At 46.5% G+C, this 19,456-nt stretch overlaps 1 protein-coding gene across 2 annotated transcripts in view; it reads left to right on the top strand.

Annotated features, from left to right (window-relative positions):
• Positions 1-19,456, top strand: part of SPTBN2 (spectrin beta, non-erythrocytic 2) — a 95,841-nt gene that overhangs the window by 34,578 nt on the left and 41,807 nt on the right. The window contains exons 3-4 of one of the 2 annotated variants that reach the window (XM_083478396.1): positions 1,491-1,677; positions 18,205-18,356. In XM_083478396.1, coding sequence (XP_083334522.1) covers positions 1,521-1,677; positions 18,205-18,356 — 309 coding nt within the window. In that variant the 5' untranslated portion in view covers positions 1,491-1,520. Of the gene's footprint in view, positions 1-1,490; positions 1,678-10,435; positions 10,651-18,204; positions 18,357-19,456 lie in introns of those variants that run through there. The other variant, XM_083478395.1, reaches the window with a different exon arrangement.

Below are 19,456 nucleotides of genomic sequence, written 5' to 3'. Positions count from 1 at the left end.
TAGTCACAGATAAGATTCCTATGGATCTTAACACCTATGTGCTGTGATGCCTATAGGGACCCTTTCAAGGATTTGGCCCATAGAAGTAAGCCCCCCCCCCCCCCCCAATAATGGGCATTGCCATTCAAATGGTGTGCGTGCACCACATCATGTAATTGATTATATGGAGTGGGGGGTAACTGGACCCCACCCAATATTTTATCCAAGTTCGCACCCTGGATCTAGGAATTCTAGTTCTGTGGGGGGACTGGGGGTCTCCTAACAATTCTCAGCACCCTTCATGAACTACACTTCCCAGGATTCTTTGGGTGAGGCTATGACTGTTACTCTCCTGCCCCCCATCCCCCCTAAACCTTTTCAGGCTCCCTTTCCTTTTTCTCTCCTGAAGAATCATAGGATTGTAGAGTTGGAAGGGACCACAGGGGTCATCTAGTCCAACCCCCTGCAGTGCAGGAATCCTATGCCCAATGTGGGGCTCAAACCCATGACCTTGAGATTTAACAGTCCTACCAACTGAGCTGTCCTCAGGATAGAGTCAGTGTAGAAAATACTACGCCGGGGAAGAAGGGCTGTGGCTCAGTGGTAGAGCATCTGTGTTGCAGTCAGAAGCCCCCCCCCCCCCCGAGAGCTGCTGCTGCTGCTATTAGTGTGGGTGTAATTGAGCTACAAGAACCAGGTATAAGGTGACTCCCTATAAGGCTACGTCCACTCTATACCTTTAAAGCACATTCAAAGTACTCCGCACCCCCTGCAAGAGTTCTGAGTTTTGTGATTTAGTATATTTTATTTTTCATGAGTAACCAAAGTACATTCAGTGTCTCTGTTTTCAAATCTCAGAGTCGTCCTTACAGGTCAATGGCATTCAGTTTGTTGAGGGGGAAAGAGAAGTGGGGAGAAAGAGGGGAGGAAATGGAAAGAAGGGAGGGGGAAACAGTGAACTTTCATTCTTTTACATAGTATGTGAACAGAGCTTTTGTGTCAGTGACCTGTGGATAGGTATCTTATTGGGCGCTTGGTTGATCAGGGTTGCTGGGAATTTTAAATCTGTGAGGGGTAAACTAAAATGCCCAGAATTCTTTGGGAGAAGGAACGTGGTGTATGTCACCTAAGAAAGGTGAGGATCTGTGGCTCCTAAATGGTTAGAGAACAACGTACAGTGGTACCTTGGTTTCTGAACGCCTCCTTGTCGAACGTTTCAGTTCTCGAACGCTGAAAACCTGGAAGTAAATGCTTCTGTTTTCGAATGTTCCTCAGAACTCAAATGTCTGATGCGGCCTCCTCTGAGTGCAAAAAGTTCTTGCAACCAATCGGAAACTGCGCCTCGGTTGTTGAATGTTTTGGAAGCCGAACGGTCTTCCAGAATGGATTACGTTTGACAACCGAGGTACCACTGTATATACATTTTTTAGAATGGATGTAAAAGAATACTTGGTTAATTATGAGTTGGCCTTGTGCCTGAAGGCTCTCACTGTTCCCTCTTTCACTTCAAGGCGGACGTTGGCCCTGTTGCCGAAATCGCCATGAGCAGCACCCTCTCCCCTACCGACTATGACAGCCTGGAGATCCAGCAGCAGTACAACGACATCAACAACCGCTGGGAAGTGGCCGACGAAGACTGGGACAATGAGAACAGCTCGGCCCGGCTTTTCGAGCGCTCTCGCATCAAGGCGCTGGCAGGTAAAGGGGTGCCAGGGGCTTGTTGTTTTGCCAAGGCTGAGCTTCCCTGGCACTGTTTGCATTGCGACAGTTTGGCCTTGTGACAAGGGAAGCAATGAGCATGTGCAGAGCGTAACTATTTCTTGCCTAATCTACATCACAGGGTGGCTGTGAAGATAAAATGGAGGCAAGTGGGTGGGCTTATTTATTTTTATTTTATTTATTAAATTTGTACATGGTACTTCCCCAAAATACATGGGGGACGGAGCTGTCAAAGGCTGCTAGTCATACTGGCTGTGTATTACTTCTAGGATTGGAGGCGCCATGACTCTGAATACCAGTCACCGGAGTACCCGATCAGGAGAGTGCTCTTGCAGCAATTAAGGGAAAATAAGGGAAATTTTTGTAAATACATTTGAATTGGAGATGCAGTAAGAAAAATGCATTTTTTAAAAATGGCAGAAAGGAAGGGGGGAAGTCGAGGGGAAGGTAAAGTAGATTTGTAAAGATTAGGTTTTTCTTGTCAAAATATTTGTAAAAGCTGAAAATGAAAAATAAAATTATATATAAAAATGAGAGTCCTCTTGCCCTTAGGTCCTGCTTGCAGGCTTCTTGCAGCCACCTATTTGGCCACTGCAAGAAACAGGTTGCTGGACTAGATCATAGAATCATAGAATCATAGAATCATAGAATCATCGAATCATCGAGTTGGAAGAGACCACAAGGGCCATCGAGTCCAACCCCCTGCCAAGCAGGAAACCCCATCAGAGCACTCCTGACATATGGTTGTCAAGCTTCTGCTTAAAGACCTCCAAAGAAGGAGACTCCACCACACTCCTTGGCAGCAAATTCCACTGTCAAACAGCTCTTACTGTCAGGAAGTTCTTCCTAATGTTTAGGTGGAATCTTCTTTCTTGTAGTTTGGATCCATTGCTCCGTGTCCGCTTCTCTGGAGCAGCAGAAAACAACCTTTCTCCCTCCTCTATGTGACATCCTTTTATATATTTGAACATGGCTATCATATCACCCCTTAACCTCCTCTTCTCCAGGCTAAACATGCCCAGCTCCCTTAGCCGTTCCTCATAAGGCATCGTTTCCAGGCCTTTGACCATTTTGGTTGCCCTCCTCTGGACACGTTCCAGTTTGTCAGTGTCCTTCTTGAATTGTGGTGCCCAGAACTGGACACAGTACTCCAGGTGAGGTCTGACCAGAGCAGAATACAGTGGCACTATTACTTCCCTTGATCTAGATGCTATGCTCCTATTGATGCAGCCCAGAATTGCATTGGCTTTTTTAGCTGCCGCGTCACACTGTTGGCTCATGTCAAGTTTGTGGTCAACCAAGACTCCTAGATCCTTTTCACATGTACTGCTCTCAAGCCAGGTGTCACCCATCTTGTATTTGTGCCTCTCGTTTTTTTTGCCCAAGTGCAATACTTTACATTTCTCCCTGTTAAAATTCATCTTGTTTGCTTTTGCCCAGTTCTCTAATCTGTCAAGGTCATTTTGAAGTGTGATCCTGTCGTCTGGGGTGTTAGCCACCCCTCCCAGTTTGGTGTCATCTGCAAATTTGATCAGGATGCCCTTGAGTCCATCATCCAAGTCATTGATAAAGATAAAGAATAAGACCGGGCCCAAGACAGAACCCTGTGGCACCCCACTAGTCACTCTTCTCCAGGATGAAGATGAACCCCCTTTGGTCTGATCCAGCTTCAGGGGTCCTCTTAGGTTCTTAGGGAGGGGAAATCAAGCAAAGTCAGAAACCATTTTTTAAAGTTGCTTGAGAGTCCCCCCTCAATACTTTGCAAGTGCAAGCCAGGCTAACAACTCAACTGTGTTCACTCATTTGAAGGCTGAAATGTAGATTGGGGTAGGAGCAGGGTAAGAATGGATGAGGATGATTTTATTTACTGAATTGATATCCATCCTTCCTCCTCAGGTTGCCCAGGGTGGCAAACAGATACACAATATAAAATCCTGCAACTGAGTTGAGACTTCATGCTAACCAGGAAAAATAGGGAATACTTGCAGGACAACTTTAGAAAAGTAGGTCGAAAAATCCTAGTATCTCTGATAGTCAGGGACACTGAAAAGGGGAGAGGAGGGGGAGATATTCCTGTCCAGCTTTTACTGGAAAGTATCCAAGGAGTAAAATAAATTTCGATCCATGTGTTCTTGAACTTTCATGCCACTCTGTCCTCTTCTCTTCAAAACACACAAATAAAGTTATTGAGTCATAGTGGTTGCAGCACAGGAACAGAATAGTCTTGACAGCTGCTGCAAGGGGAAGCCTTGTAACAAGCACACAGTGCCCCAAAGTATGATGGGAGTTGTAGGCAGCCTTTGGAACGGTGATTTGAATGTTAAGTCTGCCACGTGTTCCTAGGAAGGAACTCCTTAGACAGAGCTATGGGTATATTCTCCATCTTTGCAGGTGCTTGCAAACTGGTGTTTAGGTAGAGAGTCTTCCTAGGCTTATACAGTGGTGCTTTGGGTTACGAACTTAATTCGTTCCGGAGGTCCGTTCTTAACCCAAAACTGTTCTTATCTGAGGAGCGCTTTCGCTAATGGGGCCTCCCACTGCTGTCGCGCCACCACCGTGTGATTTACATTCTCATCCTGGGGCAAAGTTCGCAACCCAGAGTAACTACTTTCGGGTTAGCGGAGTTTGTAACCCGAAGCATTTGTAACCTGAGGCACCACTGTATTGTGGAGAGGCACTCAGCTCATGCTCCAGTGCACCATTCAATGGATCGTGGCTCTCATATTTCACACAGCTTCTTTGGCACTGCTAAAATGTTTTTGATCACTTATATCAGTGGTGCTTTCCCTTCCTTTTAATTGAAAAAGTTTTCTAGCACGCTTGGCTCTGTTCTTTCACATAGCACCAGAAAGTCAGGTTTCTCTTCCTCCCATTTGTCCGATAGGGAAAGTGAGGCTGGCTTGCCCAAATTTTATAGCAAGAGTCCGTGGCAGAGACTTTGGAGACGTGGAAGGGAAGTTCTCCAGTTCCAATCCCAGTGCTCTCTCTGCAGGATTGTACTGTTCTGTCTTGGGGGAAACTGAAACACGCAGCAGTTGAATCCAGATGGTTTCTGGCTCCAAGAGCCCAAAAGCGGTGTTCCTTCTCTCCCTTCTCTTGTCTGTCACTCTTGGTTGCCTGTTGCACTTTGCTCCCAGTGCAAACGGCCTTGCTTTTCTGTTTACCTGGCTGGGTGGGTGGGTGGCTGCTGTGCTTAGACCAGCTCCAAAGAATGAGGTGCCTCCTACATGCATGAATCCAGTCAAAGTTTCAGCTTGGGGATACTTTCTTCAAGGAAGATAGGGACATTGGCCCACAGGAATATCAGGAGGGCATTCCATTTATTGGTGATGTTCAGGGAGGAGTGCCACTACATAGTCAAAACCACACCACCCACACTGGCAGAAATGCTAAACAGGAGCATTCCCCACTGTAGCATTTTGTTACAGCTTTCCTTAGTTAACTCCTAATTGCAGTGTGTTTACCCCAGTTCTTCACCTGCTCTTGCTATTTGGGTGTGGGTGTGTGGGTGTTCAACCACTAACATGGGGTGGAACCATTTCATATATCATGTTTTTGCCATTATTGCACTAGCTGCTTATAATTATTTATCTGTGGTTCCCAGTTATTAATCAGTGGTTCCCAAACTCCCCCCCCCCCCCATGGACTACTTGCTGAGGGTCTTGGAGGACACTTAATGATTTTTCTGCCTGTTGTAGTGATTATAATGTGCTGTGCTAGGTGCTGGATGATTTTTAATTGTATTATTTATTATATCTTGGATTTCAGTTTGAATTCCATATAATGCAAATTGTAATACAATATTCAAAAGCCATATGAATACAGTTAAAAAACAATATGAACATTTAATGTGATGGATGTGCCGACTCTTTAATCACGAATCCACAGACACACCGTGGACCTCCTAAATGGCCCGTGGACCACAGTTTGGAAACCCCTGATTTAAATGATTGATTGTAATTGTTGGTAGTGGTTTTGTCTAATTAATTCTGATACTTTGCTTGCTGATCTGCGTACAGTGGTACCTTGGGATGCGAACGGGATCCGTTCTGGAGCCCCGTTAACATCCAGAAGCAAACGTAACTAGCGACGGCATATCTGTGCACGCGTGTGTCGCTTTTTGCCGCTTCTGCACGTGACGTCATTTTGAGCATCTGCGCATGCGTGAGTGGCAAAACCTGGAAGTAACCTGCTCTGTTACTTCCGGGTTGCCGCTGAGCACAACCTGAACGCGCTCAACATGAAGCATATTCAACCCAAGGCATGACTGTATATTGTTTTGTCCTTTCTATGAATTGGTGTACAGTACAACCTCGACTTACCATTGCCCCTACTCACGAACAATCTGACTCGCGACCGCGGCAAACCCGGAAGTAAATATTTGGTTTGCTGTGATTCATGCACACACAGAAGCGGCTTCTGCCGACTGAACATGCACAGAAGCGGCTGCTGCCACCTGCACATGCGCAGAACGGGGCTGCCGCTGAATGCGCATGTGCAGAACGGTGCTTCTCCCAGCAACCTGGATTGACTCATGAACGGACCTCCGGAACGGATTCCGTACGTGAGTAAAGGTTCCACTGTATGCTCTACCACTGAGCTAAAGCCCTTCCCTAAGGGCAGAATGCCCCAGGGTGGTCCTCCACCTCCTTGCACAAGCCCTACTGAAGTGAACAGAAACTATGTAAGACCAGCCTGCCTGCCTTTTCATTTGTATACTACTTTTCTAGGGCACATAAACAACAACATTATACAATGGGAAATCACGTAAAATAGGGGTTACCAACGTTCTTGGGCCCACAGGGACATTTGCAAACTATAAATTATTGCCATTCACACAGTGTATCCTGTTCTGTTGGTTGCAATGGAATTCTTGTTTCAAGCCAGGTGTTTTTTGGAGGGGGGCGTTGCGCCCCGTGGGTGCCAGAGAAGGCCTCTATGGGCGCCACATTTGTGACCCTGTGGTATAACAGTTGGATTCATTGGGGAAAATTCACGATGAAATGTACTGTACAGTTGCAAAACAGTTAAAATCAATTATCATAAAATATAACAATGTATTTTTATCCAACAATACAAGAGAAGTTCAACTAGCAAAACATAGGAAAACAATGGAACAAAACTGCTCCCAACGCTTACAATAAATTGTTTATAATCATTATGAGCACCCAAAATAATAACAGCAAAGATGCAATATGTAAAATGTTCCGGGGGGGGGGGGAGACTGTGGAGGAGGAAACAGGGCATTTTGCGGCAGAGGTGCCCCCAAATTTCTGAATGAGAAGTAATGGAAGATTTAAAATGAATGCTCCCATCCTAAATTGATTTTCTCTGGATTAAATCTCAACCTAATTCTCTGTCAAGTAAGCATGCTTAGCATTACAGCCTGATTTTGATGGAAATCGTATTTCTGCCTTAGCTTTTAAAAGCAATCCGAATACTTTGCTGGGGTAGGGGTACTTGCCCCCCCACCCTTTGGTGCTGCCCCTTTCTTAGACCTCCAACTTGTAGTCTTTTGCCCGTGATGCTGCCTTGTGTATTTGTATTTAGACGCTGGGATTCCCCCACCCCACCACCCTTTTTTGCGAAGGATAGATTGGCTTTATGAGGGACTGGGATCATTATTTATCACAACCCGCAAGGGGAAAGTGCCAGCAAACACGAGATAGCCAAACGGAGGCAGACGCCAAGGACTCAGCAGGCCGGCCTTGGGCCTGGGCTCCGATAGCGCGAGCAAGTGTGGCCTTGAGTAATCCCAAAATGAGCATCAGGGGGGAAGGGCCATAGTTCAGTAACAGAGCATCTGCAGAAGATCCTAGGTTCAATCCCCAACGTCATGGCATCTCCAGGTGGGGCTGCCTCCCCATCTGAAACGCCCCCCCCCAACCCAAGAGCCTCTGCCAGCCCACATCTTGAGCTGCTGGGTGATGGACCAAGAGCCCGATTTCGTATCCAGCAGTTTCCTGCAGTTGCTAAACTCTGCCGCTACCTCAGCGTCTCCAGCCCTGTTAACGGCTGGGGGAGGATTGCGAGGGAAAGGCGGTCTGGGAGAGTCAGTAAACAGTCACTTAATGACAGTCTGGGATGATACCAAGCAGGGTGGGGCGGCCAGGCAGGCAGGAAATACTGGAAGCCAGTGGTGGCGGGGGCGGGTGGGGGGCACCCTGGGTGTGTGTTTTATGCGTGTGGGGAGTTCCAGTCATTGCTGAAGATCAAGGGCAAGGCAGTTGTTCCTCTGTCAAATTGCTTTGGGTTGCCGGAGGAGGAATTTATTGTTGTTTTTGTTCTTAATCGTTTAACTACATCCGTATCTCACTTTCCCCTCCAAAGAGCTCAAGGTGGTTTACACGGCTGCCGCCCCTCCCCCATTTTCCCTCAGAACCACCCGGTGAGGTAGGTTAGGCTGAGAGGCAGTGATCGGCTCAAGGTCACCTGGTGGCTGAGCAGAGATTGAAACCCTGGACTACATGCACACTGTACACTTAAAGCACTATGATTCCCTTTCATAAACTGTTATGGCTTTCGGCCCCCCGCAAAGGATTCTGGGAAATGTTGCTTGTTAAGGGTGCTGAGAGTTGTGAGGTAATCTTTATTCCCCTCACAGAGCTACAGTGTTCTGAGTGGTTTCACCAACAATGGCTCTTCACAGGGGATTCTGGGAATTGTGGCTCATAGCACTTAAAATGTACAGTGTGAATGTGGCCTGCCATTCTAACTGCTTTGAGTTCCACAGAGCTCTTTTGCAAGCAGAGATGTTCAAAGTAGTGGTGGGGAACTATCATGCAAGAAAACATAAAACAGACGAATCAGGGTTGTTCTGGAGAGTTTGGAGAACATAATCGGGTGGGGGGACTGGCAGGCTTCAACCACCCATTGCTCTCAGTAGCCTGGCCTGGAATGTCTGTCCTCCTAAGTCCCTGTAAAAGCTTCCTGTGCTTGCTGGGTGTGGAGAGTAGACAGTCTGCATTTGTTCAGAGATGTTCTCTTCTTGCTGATTATGTGAAGGGCTCAAAAGCTGGGTCTTGCATTTGAAAAGCCCATTCTGGAGTGCAGGGTTGGTTCAGATGAATAAGGCCCCAACTAATGACAGGTGAAGCTTAGCGGATGGCCATGCCTTCTAACTGTCGGATTTCCACATCTGACCTGAAGAAGAGTCCTGTGTAACTCCAGAAGCTTGCACAACAAAACTGTGAATCCACGTTAGACCTTTTCAGCGTGTCCCTGTTTGGATGACTGGGAGAAACAGATTTCTGAGGGGGAAACAGGGAGGCAGGTATAGGGCCAAAGAGTCACTTTGCTGGCCCCACAAGCGTACTGGCAGGCCTGGAGGATTCACGGCCCAGCCTGACAGCCACACAAAACAGACAATGGGATGCAAATCCTTCATTGTTTGACCCTGGCGGCTGGCTGAGCTCATCTGTCCCTGTCCAGCACCCCGCCCCCCTTTTTGGAATAGCTAGGAAACCAGCTGTCCTGTTCCTTCCCTACCCTGCTTGCTATCTTCCCCCACTTGTGTGCCCACAAGATCACCTGCTTCTTGCTATGAAGGCCAGAAACCCACAGTCCCAGATCCACAAATCCTACCTCACGTCTTAGAAGAAAGTAGTTTGCACATGCTCAAAAGGTTTTGCATTATTGTTGTTTCACCTGTGGGTTCTGCAGATAAAACAATTCTAGGGATTAAACTATGGTGGCCCATCCCCATTTTACAGATTGGGGAAGAGGAACAGGCAAAGAGGGAGAGAGGGGCTTCTCTAAGGCCACGGGATAGCTCTAGGCGTCTTTAAACCCAGCTCTCCCAAATATAGGAGAATACAGGAGACAAAGACAGGACTAGAGATTATTACCTGCTCTTTTACAAAGTATTGCATGAGAGCCGGTGTGATGTAGTGGTTAGAGATGTCAAACTAGGACCTGGGGGGCCCAGGGTTCAAATCTCCCCCACTCAGCCAGCATACTCACATGGTAATTTTGCGTCACTACTCCCTGTCTGTCAGCCTAACCTACCTCACAGGATTGTTGCGAGGATCAAATGTTTGGGGTAGGGTGAGCTCCTTGGAGGAAAAGAGGGCTGTAAATGTCGTAGTGGTATCTTAAAAAGAAAAAGAAACTGCACACCTGAGGCTGGAAGTCAAGGATAAGTCAAGCAAGAGAAGAAGAGACCTCAGCCCCCCACTATGGGCTGTTTCCAGTGTTATTCATAGTGGACCCATTGACATGAACAGGCATGGCTAAATTTGGTTCGGAGTCAACTTTAGTTAGATACAACCCTGTCTTATCTTTTTTATAAACTTACCTCGGCAAGCTCCAGAATCATTAGTCCCCTCTTAGAAGGGTGGGGAGGGGGGAAGAGAGAAAGGATCCAGTAGTCCTGAGCCCCAGTCCCCTTTCACCCATCCTGGTCTGGAGCTGAGGGTAGAGCCCTGAGCCCTATTCAATAAGAGCTTTGGCTAACCCCCAATGCTGAGATTTGCTAGTTTTTCAGACTATCGAATTGTATGTGTGTGGGCAGACTGCCCAACCCGTTCCCCTCCCCTTTCCATGTCTGCCTGGGCTCAGTGAGTGTACTCTACACACACACACACACACACACACACACCATTCAGAGCAACCCAACCTGTTTTTATGTAAATTTCCCAGGGTTGCCGCCCTCGCCTGGAAGGGGGCAGCAAAACTCTCTTGAAACGCTCAACTCACACCAAGGTGCTGGAGCTTCCCTTCCTGCTACCTGGGCCCAACTGCGGTTGGTTTTCTCCGGGGTGGGTGGGTGGGCAGGGGGCTGCCGTGGTGGTCCAAGTGGAGGTACCCCAGCCGCAAGGATGTATGAACCTGATCCAGAACTGCTGGAGGTGATCCAGGGTCCTTCTCCCCCTCCTGAGCTCTCCCCGGCCGCATTTATCAACGCAGTCCAGTATGCCAACGTGTTGGAGGGCAGGTTCAAGCAGCTTCAAGGTAGGCACTCTGGAGAATTGCGGGGAGGGGGGTGATCAGTAGAGATTGGGGGGCAAGCTCTCGGCCAGGAGTCTTCCCCCCACCACCCCAACCTGCAAGATCTCTCTGGCCTGACTTAAGCGGTGGCAGCAGGGACCCTAATCCGCACAGTGATGCCAGGAATTAGCTGAACGCACGCTGGATTTGCATGGGGCAAACACAGCGACGTGGTTGAGATTCTTTGGGGCTGTGCCCAGCTGCCCCCTGCCAAAGCTACCCTTCTTCCCCATTTTCCTGGAAGCTGAGGGCAGGAGACCTTGTCAAGAGAGAGAGGAGCCTTGACAGGCAGTCATCCACAGTACACACCGACAGATACAGCCTCTGTGACTCCAAGGACTTCTCTGTTTTACACCCTGCCCCTCTTTGGTGGGAAGTACTGTTCTAGGAATGCTCACCTTGACCCCAACTCCCCCTCCCCCTCAACACACAGAGCCACAATTTCTTTCATTTACTTATTTTTAAAAGGTTTGCACCCTGCCTTTCAGTCGAAGGTTCCAAGTCGGCTACCCATAATAAAAAAACAGAATAATTCAAAAAACTTACATTGCATTAAATTGTAATTTTAAAAAAATCTCCTAATAATGAAACTGCAGTAAAAACAGCAATAAATCCTCCTTGGGGGAGCCATAAAATGACCTCCTTTCGACACCAAAAATGCAAGCAAAGTAAGTGCCAGCTGTGTGTCTCCGGGGAGAGTAGTCCACATAACTGAAAAAGTTATAGCCCACCGAATAGGGCTGTTGTCCCACATTGTGCGCCCCCCCATCACCCCCAGCCTATTTACCTTGCCAAGGTTTCACCCCCAAAATTTCTGGGGCAGCATCCACTACCACCGTATGATCTGGGCCCAAACTCTTTTTGGTGTTGGATTCCCCTGAAATGTTATCCGCCCTCCTTCATTCTATGTGAGCAAAACAGGCCAGTGTTATTTTCACTCGCTGCTTCATTATCGCAGAGTACAAAGATGTGCTCTTGTGAACTTTGTCGCAAAATTAGACAAACTTAAGGGTCCTTTTTGCAGCAGCGGTTACTGACAGTAATACCACGTTACCAGCTATATACTGTTCTAATTCAACACCTGCGGTAGGAAAGAAAACCGGAGTTCTGATTAAGCCCAAATTGAATAGAATCAGATTTGCTGATCAATTCTCATTCAGCACTTTCCCCTGGCAGCCTCCCTTTGGAAGTCTTTTATGCTGAAGCCTGGTGGCTGACTGAGGTCATCAGCAGAGTATCCTGGGAGAGGGAAGTTGTCTCCCACTGGTTTCTGAATGTTGCCGTTTTCAGTGTCTAATATGGGCCCATATTGAAGTGGTGGCTTATATCATGCTGGAGGATGACCTGGTGTACAAGTCCCTGACGGTATATGGCTAGTTTTATTAGAGTCTGCAATAGTGTTGCCTGATTGGAAATGGGGGACAGAACTGGTGTCGAGGATTGCTGTAGCACCTAGTGACTGAATTGCTGGTGGGAAGGTGTTTTAGATTAAGGGGCTGCCGAAGGTCTCTGGTTCAGTCCCCAGCATCTTCAAGTAGAGCTGGGAGAGGCTCCCTGCCTGCGATCCTGGGGAGTTGCTGTCAAATACAAAACTAGATGAACTACTGGTCTGACTCATTAAACGGCAGCTTCTAATGTTCCTGTTTAAATTGGCCATTTTCCTGAACTTTGACGACTGGAGTCTTGCATTTGTTTTGTTTTGGGGAAAGGTCATAGCTTTGCCTGCTCAATGTCCCAGGTGCAGTCCCCAGCATCTGCAGGTTAGGCTGAGGGAGATCACAGCCTGGAATTTATTTATTTCTTGCATTTATATCCCTCCTTTTTGTCCAAGGAGCTCAAGGTGGCATGTGTGGTTTTCTCCTCTCCTCAGTCAATCCCTACAACAACCCTGTGCAGTAGGCTGGGAGCAAGTGACTGGCCCAAGGTCACCCAGTGAGCTTCCTGGCCGAGTGGGAATGTGACCCTGGTCTCCCAGTGCTCTAACCCACACATCTCACTGGCTCTCATTCTTGACTGCTACTCCTAGTCAGTGTAGAAATCACAGAGCCAGATGGACCAGTGATCTGACTTCTGTAAGGAATGTTCCTACGTCCGCTCCCCACCTTTTTTCACTGGGGAGAGACAAGGATCATTGTCCAGGATGCTTAGATCACAGAATATACTTCTGCCTTAACAGCTGGAGGGGGTCCTTTATCAGTCTCTAGGGTGAGGGGGGTGATTGGGGGAGTGTGCAGCAGCTTGCAGACAGCTGAGGCTTCTTGAAATGCTGTTCTGCTCAGGGTTAGCAAACAAGCCCTGCTCTGACACGTCCCGGTGACTCAGGCAGAAGGGCAGGCTGAGCCCTCCGTTGCCTCTGCATGCACCGTGCATGCATGCATAATGTCTGTTGGGTCGAAGCACAGGAGCAGCACCTGCCTGGGCTGCAGGGCAAATGCCAGCTGCAGAGAAGATCGTTTAAAACAACAACCCAACAGCACATGCCCACAGCAGCAACAAACCCCAAATGCAGGACGACTGTGCAGGCCATGGGACTACAGCTCCCATCATCCTGTGCTGAATGGGATTGATAGGACTTTTTGGCCTAGACGCATCTTGGCCAAAAGTGCACCTGGTTGGCAAAGGCTGGTGTGGCCCTAATCTGAGCCAGGACTCAGGGTACTTCCTTCTGCAGTGGCCAGGAGGTTTTGGCCCTTGAGGATGTGAGAGAAGAGCGCTGGAGAGAATGTACCAGTGGCAGTGTGGTATAGTGGTTAGAATGTAGGACTGAGACCCTCAGCCATGAAGCTCACTATCACTCAGTCTAACCTACCTCACAGAGTTGTTGTGAGTATACAGTGGGGAGGAGAGCCGTGTGTGCCACCCTGAGCTCTTTGGAGCAAAGGAGAGATGTAAATGTAATAAATAAATTACCCTCTAAAATAAAGGATAAGCCAAGGAGGGGTGGAGTGACTGAGGCCTGCCAGTGTCCTTTCCTTTCGGCTTCGCTTTTCTTACCCTGGAGCCAAACACTTGCTGGGGTTGCTTTGTATTGCATGCAAACGAGGTGGACGGGCAAGAGGAGCTGGAGGCAGCACTGCTGGCGTCTCTCAGCCCAAGGCTTAGGGTCCAGAAAGGTGATGTGCAGGCAAAGCAAAAGCTCTTTCTCCTTTTTATAGGGTTAAAAATGCACCTCCTTTTCTAGTTGCTACAGCCCTCTTGCACTTGAGCTTTACAGGTCTGCATCAGCTGCTACTTCAAGGTGCTCACATTAGTGTTTAAAGCCCTAAATGACTTAGGCCCCAAATACCTGAAAGAGCACCTCTCCTTACACACCCTCCCAGGTGTCAAGATCAACAGAGGGGGCCCTCTTGGTAGTTCCTTTTCCCACATAAGTTTAGGGCAGGCACCCCCAAACTCGACCCCTCAGCTGTTTTGGGACTACAACTCCCATCATCCCTAGCTAATGGGATCAGTAGTCAGGGATGATGGGAACTGTAGTCCCAAAACAGCTGGAGGGCCGAGTTTGGGGGTGCCTGGATTAGGGCATGGCCCGGGACAGGGCCTTCTCTGTGGTAGCCCCTAAGTTTTAGAACTCTCTCCCTGCAGAGGTATCTCTGGCTTATCCCCTATGTAGCTTTCAACAAATGCAGAAGACATCTCTTTACCCTGCCATTTGACACCCAAGATGTGTGTTTTTCAGAGGCCCTTCCTCTCCCATTCACGTGAATGCTATTTCCTTTAACTGTTTTTATTTTTAAACTTTAAATCACTGTAACCTGCCATGGGACCTTCTGACAAAACACTGGCAGTACATTTAGTTGGTATTATTATTGTGAAAAATCAGAATACTATAGAGGAACCAGGTGTCCGGGCTACCACTTAATTTCTCTTCCTAACTATCTCTCTCCTGTGTACTGGTATAATTGCTTGTGAACTTCTACAAATCTTTTGTGTGTGTATGTGTGTGTGCACACACACACACTGGGTGGAGTAGAAACAGGTAGGAGCTGCTTGTGTTTTTTGGTAGCAGGGCAAACATGATGGGAGGTTTAGCCCAAAATATCTGTAGGGCTTCAGCAAAGTAAATTGATATTATTGAGGGTTGGGGAGAGAAGAGGCTGAGAAAGAGTATATTACCTAAGGTTCCCTTCTTAGCTTAAGGCAAGGAGCAAGATTTGAACCAGTTCTGAACAGCAAAACAAAGTAGAACAGCAGAACGAGGCCTAGCTTGCTCAAAAGAAGTAGGAGGTGGGGAGTAAGAGGATTGGGGAGGGGGGTTGTCTGGTGTATAAAGACTTGCAGAATATATCCTTTAGTGGCTCCTAAAAGTTAGCACCAAAGCCCTTCCAGATAAGTTAGTTAACGATTACTGGGAATGCCAAGATTGCAGGCCAAGAGATGTTAGCAACGTGGGCTGCCAACCAATTAACTTGTTTTTCTAGTTGATCTGATAATCAATGAATTGCTTAAAAGGCAGATAAAGTAAACCTGTGTATTACAAAATCATCAACAGATTTCTTATGGAGATATTGAAGGAACTGTGCAAGAAGTTACGGTACTTGGTTTATCAAACTAAATGGCCACACTATGAATATGTTCACATTACTGCCATAGAGCACAGTGAAGAAGTTGTGTGTGAGAGACACCCCCCCCCATTTCATACTTCTTCCTTCCCCAGCTGTTCACATCAGCGCAGACTGGCCTCAATTCCTTTTCCGTTTGTGTACACATCAGGGAGTGAGGATGTATTTACCTTATGCAAAGGTGTTCACACCTTGGCTAGAGACAGAACAGTTTACAGACTGTGTGTGAAGCTGGTTTTAGAAACATCTCCTCAAACAGTAATATCTTATAGTACTGTACAAGATACATATGCATTTTGGATAACATCATGTGAACCCAGATTAAAAACCCAGCACTGGAAATGCTGCGAGTTCACAATCAACAGAAATGTGTACATGGCCTCTGCTAGAAGGAAATAACCACAACTAACTCCCCCCCTTTTTTTTCTTTGGCTTGTGATGTACCAGAACCAAAATAGCTTCAAAAAGTGTACCCTTCTCCAGACACACAGATTAAAATTCATGTAGCAATTAAACTGCCCCCTCCATTAATCAAGAAAAGCTTTTATAGCTAACCTGCTGGTTTAACCAATGGAAAAGCCTGCGGTTCTACTTTGTTTTTCATAGTGCAATCTTATAAATGCCTACTCAGATGTAAGCTCTATTTCCAGCACAACTTGCATCCAGAAAATGTGCATAGAATTGCAGTTCAAAACCTTTTCTTAAATTCTCATTGTGTGCATGTTTGTGTGTCATTCCTTTTCTTTAAAAAATATGTCCTCAATGCCATGTTTCCCCCCCAAAAAAGCGATTATTTTTAATTCAGAGAATGAAATTAAGCTTTTAAATCCATGTAAGAGCTTGTTCTTACGAGTTGTGCGTTATTGATAGCTTGCCTCTTGTATTTTGTTATCACCTGCTTTCTACAACGTTGGGGCTTTCCTCCAGAGCTTGGATGGATAACCTTGTTTCCCCCAAGATGTTCCTGGACTACAGCTCCCATCATCCCTGTCTGTTGACCATGCTGGATGAGGCTGATGGGAATTATAGCCCAACAATGGTCGAGAAGGTACCAGGTTCCCCATCCCTGCTCTGGAGAAGGCAGCTTCTCTCCTTGACGAGACAGGCCACCCCACCCCCACCCTACCCCATTTTCTTTCTACAGAAAACTTTCCATAATGTAGGTTCATTCTGTGCTATCGTGCAGATACAGGGCATTTTTAAAATATACACAGTGATGGTCACATGTGGTTGGTTCAGCAGAATAAATCCTTGCAGGACTTTTATCTCTTGTTCTGGGTCACACTAAGTCCTTGTTCACATAGTCTGCAAACAGTATGGAAATTACCAGTGTCAGCTGCAGGTTTATTGGGGGGTGGGGTGGCTTGAAGGGCTCCTTTAGTGGGCCCTCTCCTCCTTCCCGCCACCACTGCTTTCCATTTGTATACCCCCCCCCCTCCTGGGCCCAGTCATTAGCCACAGGTTGAATTCAAAGCAGATATTCTGTCACTGCTGTAAGTATCCAGATACAGGGACCAAGTGAGTGAACTCAAGTGTGTGGTTCTTTCTGAAATGCCCATTTCCCCAGGGATGTCAATAAGTGGGAGGGAAGGGAAGGGAACATTTGATTGGCCCCTGCCCACTTTTATTTAAATGTGAACCACACTGCGTGGCCTGGGAGCTTGCTCTAGAGAAACTGCTATGACACCACGAGCAGTTCAATGCAAACAGGGCCCAAGGGAGGTCAACAGTGATCAGGGAATCTCCTTTTTAAAAATGGAGGACACAGCTTGATGTGCATGCTACTAGAATTTGACCATCAAAGGCAGCCTATACACAAACAGAAATAAATACAAGTTGAGGGATTGCTCTTCTTCTTCCTTGCATAGGGCAAAATGATGTCAAAAGCTTCAATCAGGTAAACTTAACCCAAGGGTGGGGAACCTGCAGTCCTCCAAATGTTCTGTACTATCACTCCCATTACCCTGTGTTGGTGGGGGCTGATTGGAGTTGTAGTTCAACATCTGGAGGGCTACAGGTTCCCCATTGCTGTCATACTTCTTTTTTTTTATTCTAGCAGGCTTACCCAGACATATAGTTTCATTATCTATATTTGTTCTTAAAAGCTTTACTGATTTTATCCGTGTTTTTATTGATACTCATTTCATGTGTACTTGTTTTTTTTAAACTGTTTTGCACATTTCAGCTTTGTTTTGATCAATAGTTACGTGCACCACTTACAGAGCTTGGGGATTAAGGGATTTATTGGTCTTTCTGATTACACATTATCTGAGTCTAAGCTGCATTGAACTCCATGGTTTACTTCATCTGAAGGGCCACAAGGTCTGCATCCCTGATATTAGCCAACACAGGAAACTGCCACTTGCCAGATCTGACTTTTTTTACCAGTATTGTCCACTCTGACCAGCAGTATCTGTCCAAGGTCTCAGGCTGAGAAAGGTATTTCACCTCCAACCCAACTGTTTTAACTGGAGGTGTCAGGGATTGAAACGCTGACCTTCAGCATGTAAAGGCTACAGTCCCCTCCTGCAGACAGAATTAGGTACATCTGTGGGGAGTTTCAGCCCAACATTGTTATTTAAAATAGCAACATGCATTCCACTGATCCTCCACCATGTACCCCAGATTGTTGGTTCTTCCATTTAAGATGCTCTCCTGGTTCCATTTTTCAATATTCTGCTGCTGAGAGTTTCCTCTTGGGCCGATGGGATGTTTTTCAGACGTTCTGTGACATCAGAAGCAGCTCAGCTAATGGCTGCTGGGGGCTTGCAGGCAAAAGGCAGATTTTGAGAGGGCCACAGAAGTTATGAGCTTCCTTACTGGGAAGGGGTTTGTATTATGTAGAGAAGGAAGACTCTGGAAGCAGCCTGTTGTGAGGAGCCCTGAGACAGCTGGTTCTCATGAAGGCTGCAGAGAAGTCTCTCCTACTCTGAGCATCACATGCTTTGTCTTGCAGATGAGCGAGAGGCCGTGCAGAAGAAAACCTTCACCAAATGGGTCAACTCTCACCTGGCTCGGGTCACGTGCCGGATCAGTGATTTGTACAGCGACTTGCGAGATGGGCGGATGTTGCTGCGCCTGCTGGAGGTGCTCTCAGGGGAGCAATTGGTGAGTGGGCAGAGCAGTTCCATCACAGGCCTGGGGCTGGGGGCCAGCTTCCTAGAACTGGAGCAACACAGTGTACCAAAACCTCAAATTTGCAGTAAGAAAAATTAAGTCTCAATGTATTCATTTTTATATATATATATATATATATATATATATATATATATATATATATATATATATATATATTTGGCAGGGTTCTTTTTAAAGATGGTGCCTCTCAAGGGCTTATTAATATATTTTCAAAGAACAAAAATTAAGCAGTAGTGCAAAGTAGTAACATGCCAAATCCAATACTTTACATCTGTTCCTCCCCTTCGTTTCCTAAACTTTCTATCCACTCATCTATTTGCTGGCTTCCTCCTAGGAAAGCTGATAGGCAATAAATTCAGTATTCGTTAAAAAATAGAATTAGGGTTGGTTTTTTATTTTATTTTAAGGAAAGGCTTCTTCATGAAACATTCATGAAATTTAATGACTTAACCAGGAGAATATCAACACTTTTCCAAGCACATTTTAAGTTAGAACAATAGGCTTGAAAATGTGTCATCTCCCCAGGGGATTGCCTGTCTTTCACTGACAGTGATTTTTTGTTTGAGTTGGCAGTAAGAATGCAAAGTGTTGATGCTCCTCATTCTCATAGCAGCCATTTTGCTGGTATTATCATGTTGTTTGGATGCCTGATTTTCATCTTCCAAAGCAACAACTCTATTCCGAACTTAAAAATGGAAAGTAATGCTTGGTGGTCAACAAAAGAGGTTTAAAGACTCCCTCAAGGCAAATCTGAAAAAAATGTAGTATAAACATTGACAATTGGGAAACACAGGCCTGCGAGCGCTCCAGTTGGAGAATAGCCTTTACCAAAGGTTCCATGGGCTTTGAAGATCCTCAAGATGAAATGGAGAAATATGCTAAGAAGAAGGCACATTTGGCAAACTCTCACCAGGAGCAAATCCTGTCTGGAAACTTATGTCCCCACTGTGGAAGGATGGGAGGGGATGGAACATGGTTTTTCTTAACAACTCTCAGCACCCTTAACAAACTAATTCCCAGAAGCCATGGCTGTTTAAAGTGGTATCACAGTGCTTTAAAGGTATAGTGCG

The sequence above is a fragment of the Podarcis liolepis genome (genome assembly GCF_965112155.1).
Source record: "Podarcis liolepis genome assembly, chromosome: 15".
Classification (NCBI taxonomy): domain Eukaryota; kingdom Metazoa; phylum Chordata; class Lepidosauria; order Squamata; family Lacertidae; genus Podarcis; species Podarcis liolepis.
Note: the sequence above shows the minus strand (reverse complement) of the source record. Positions and strands in the feature narration are given on the sequence as shown.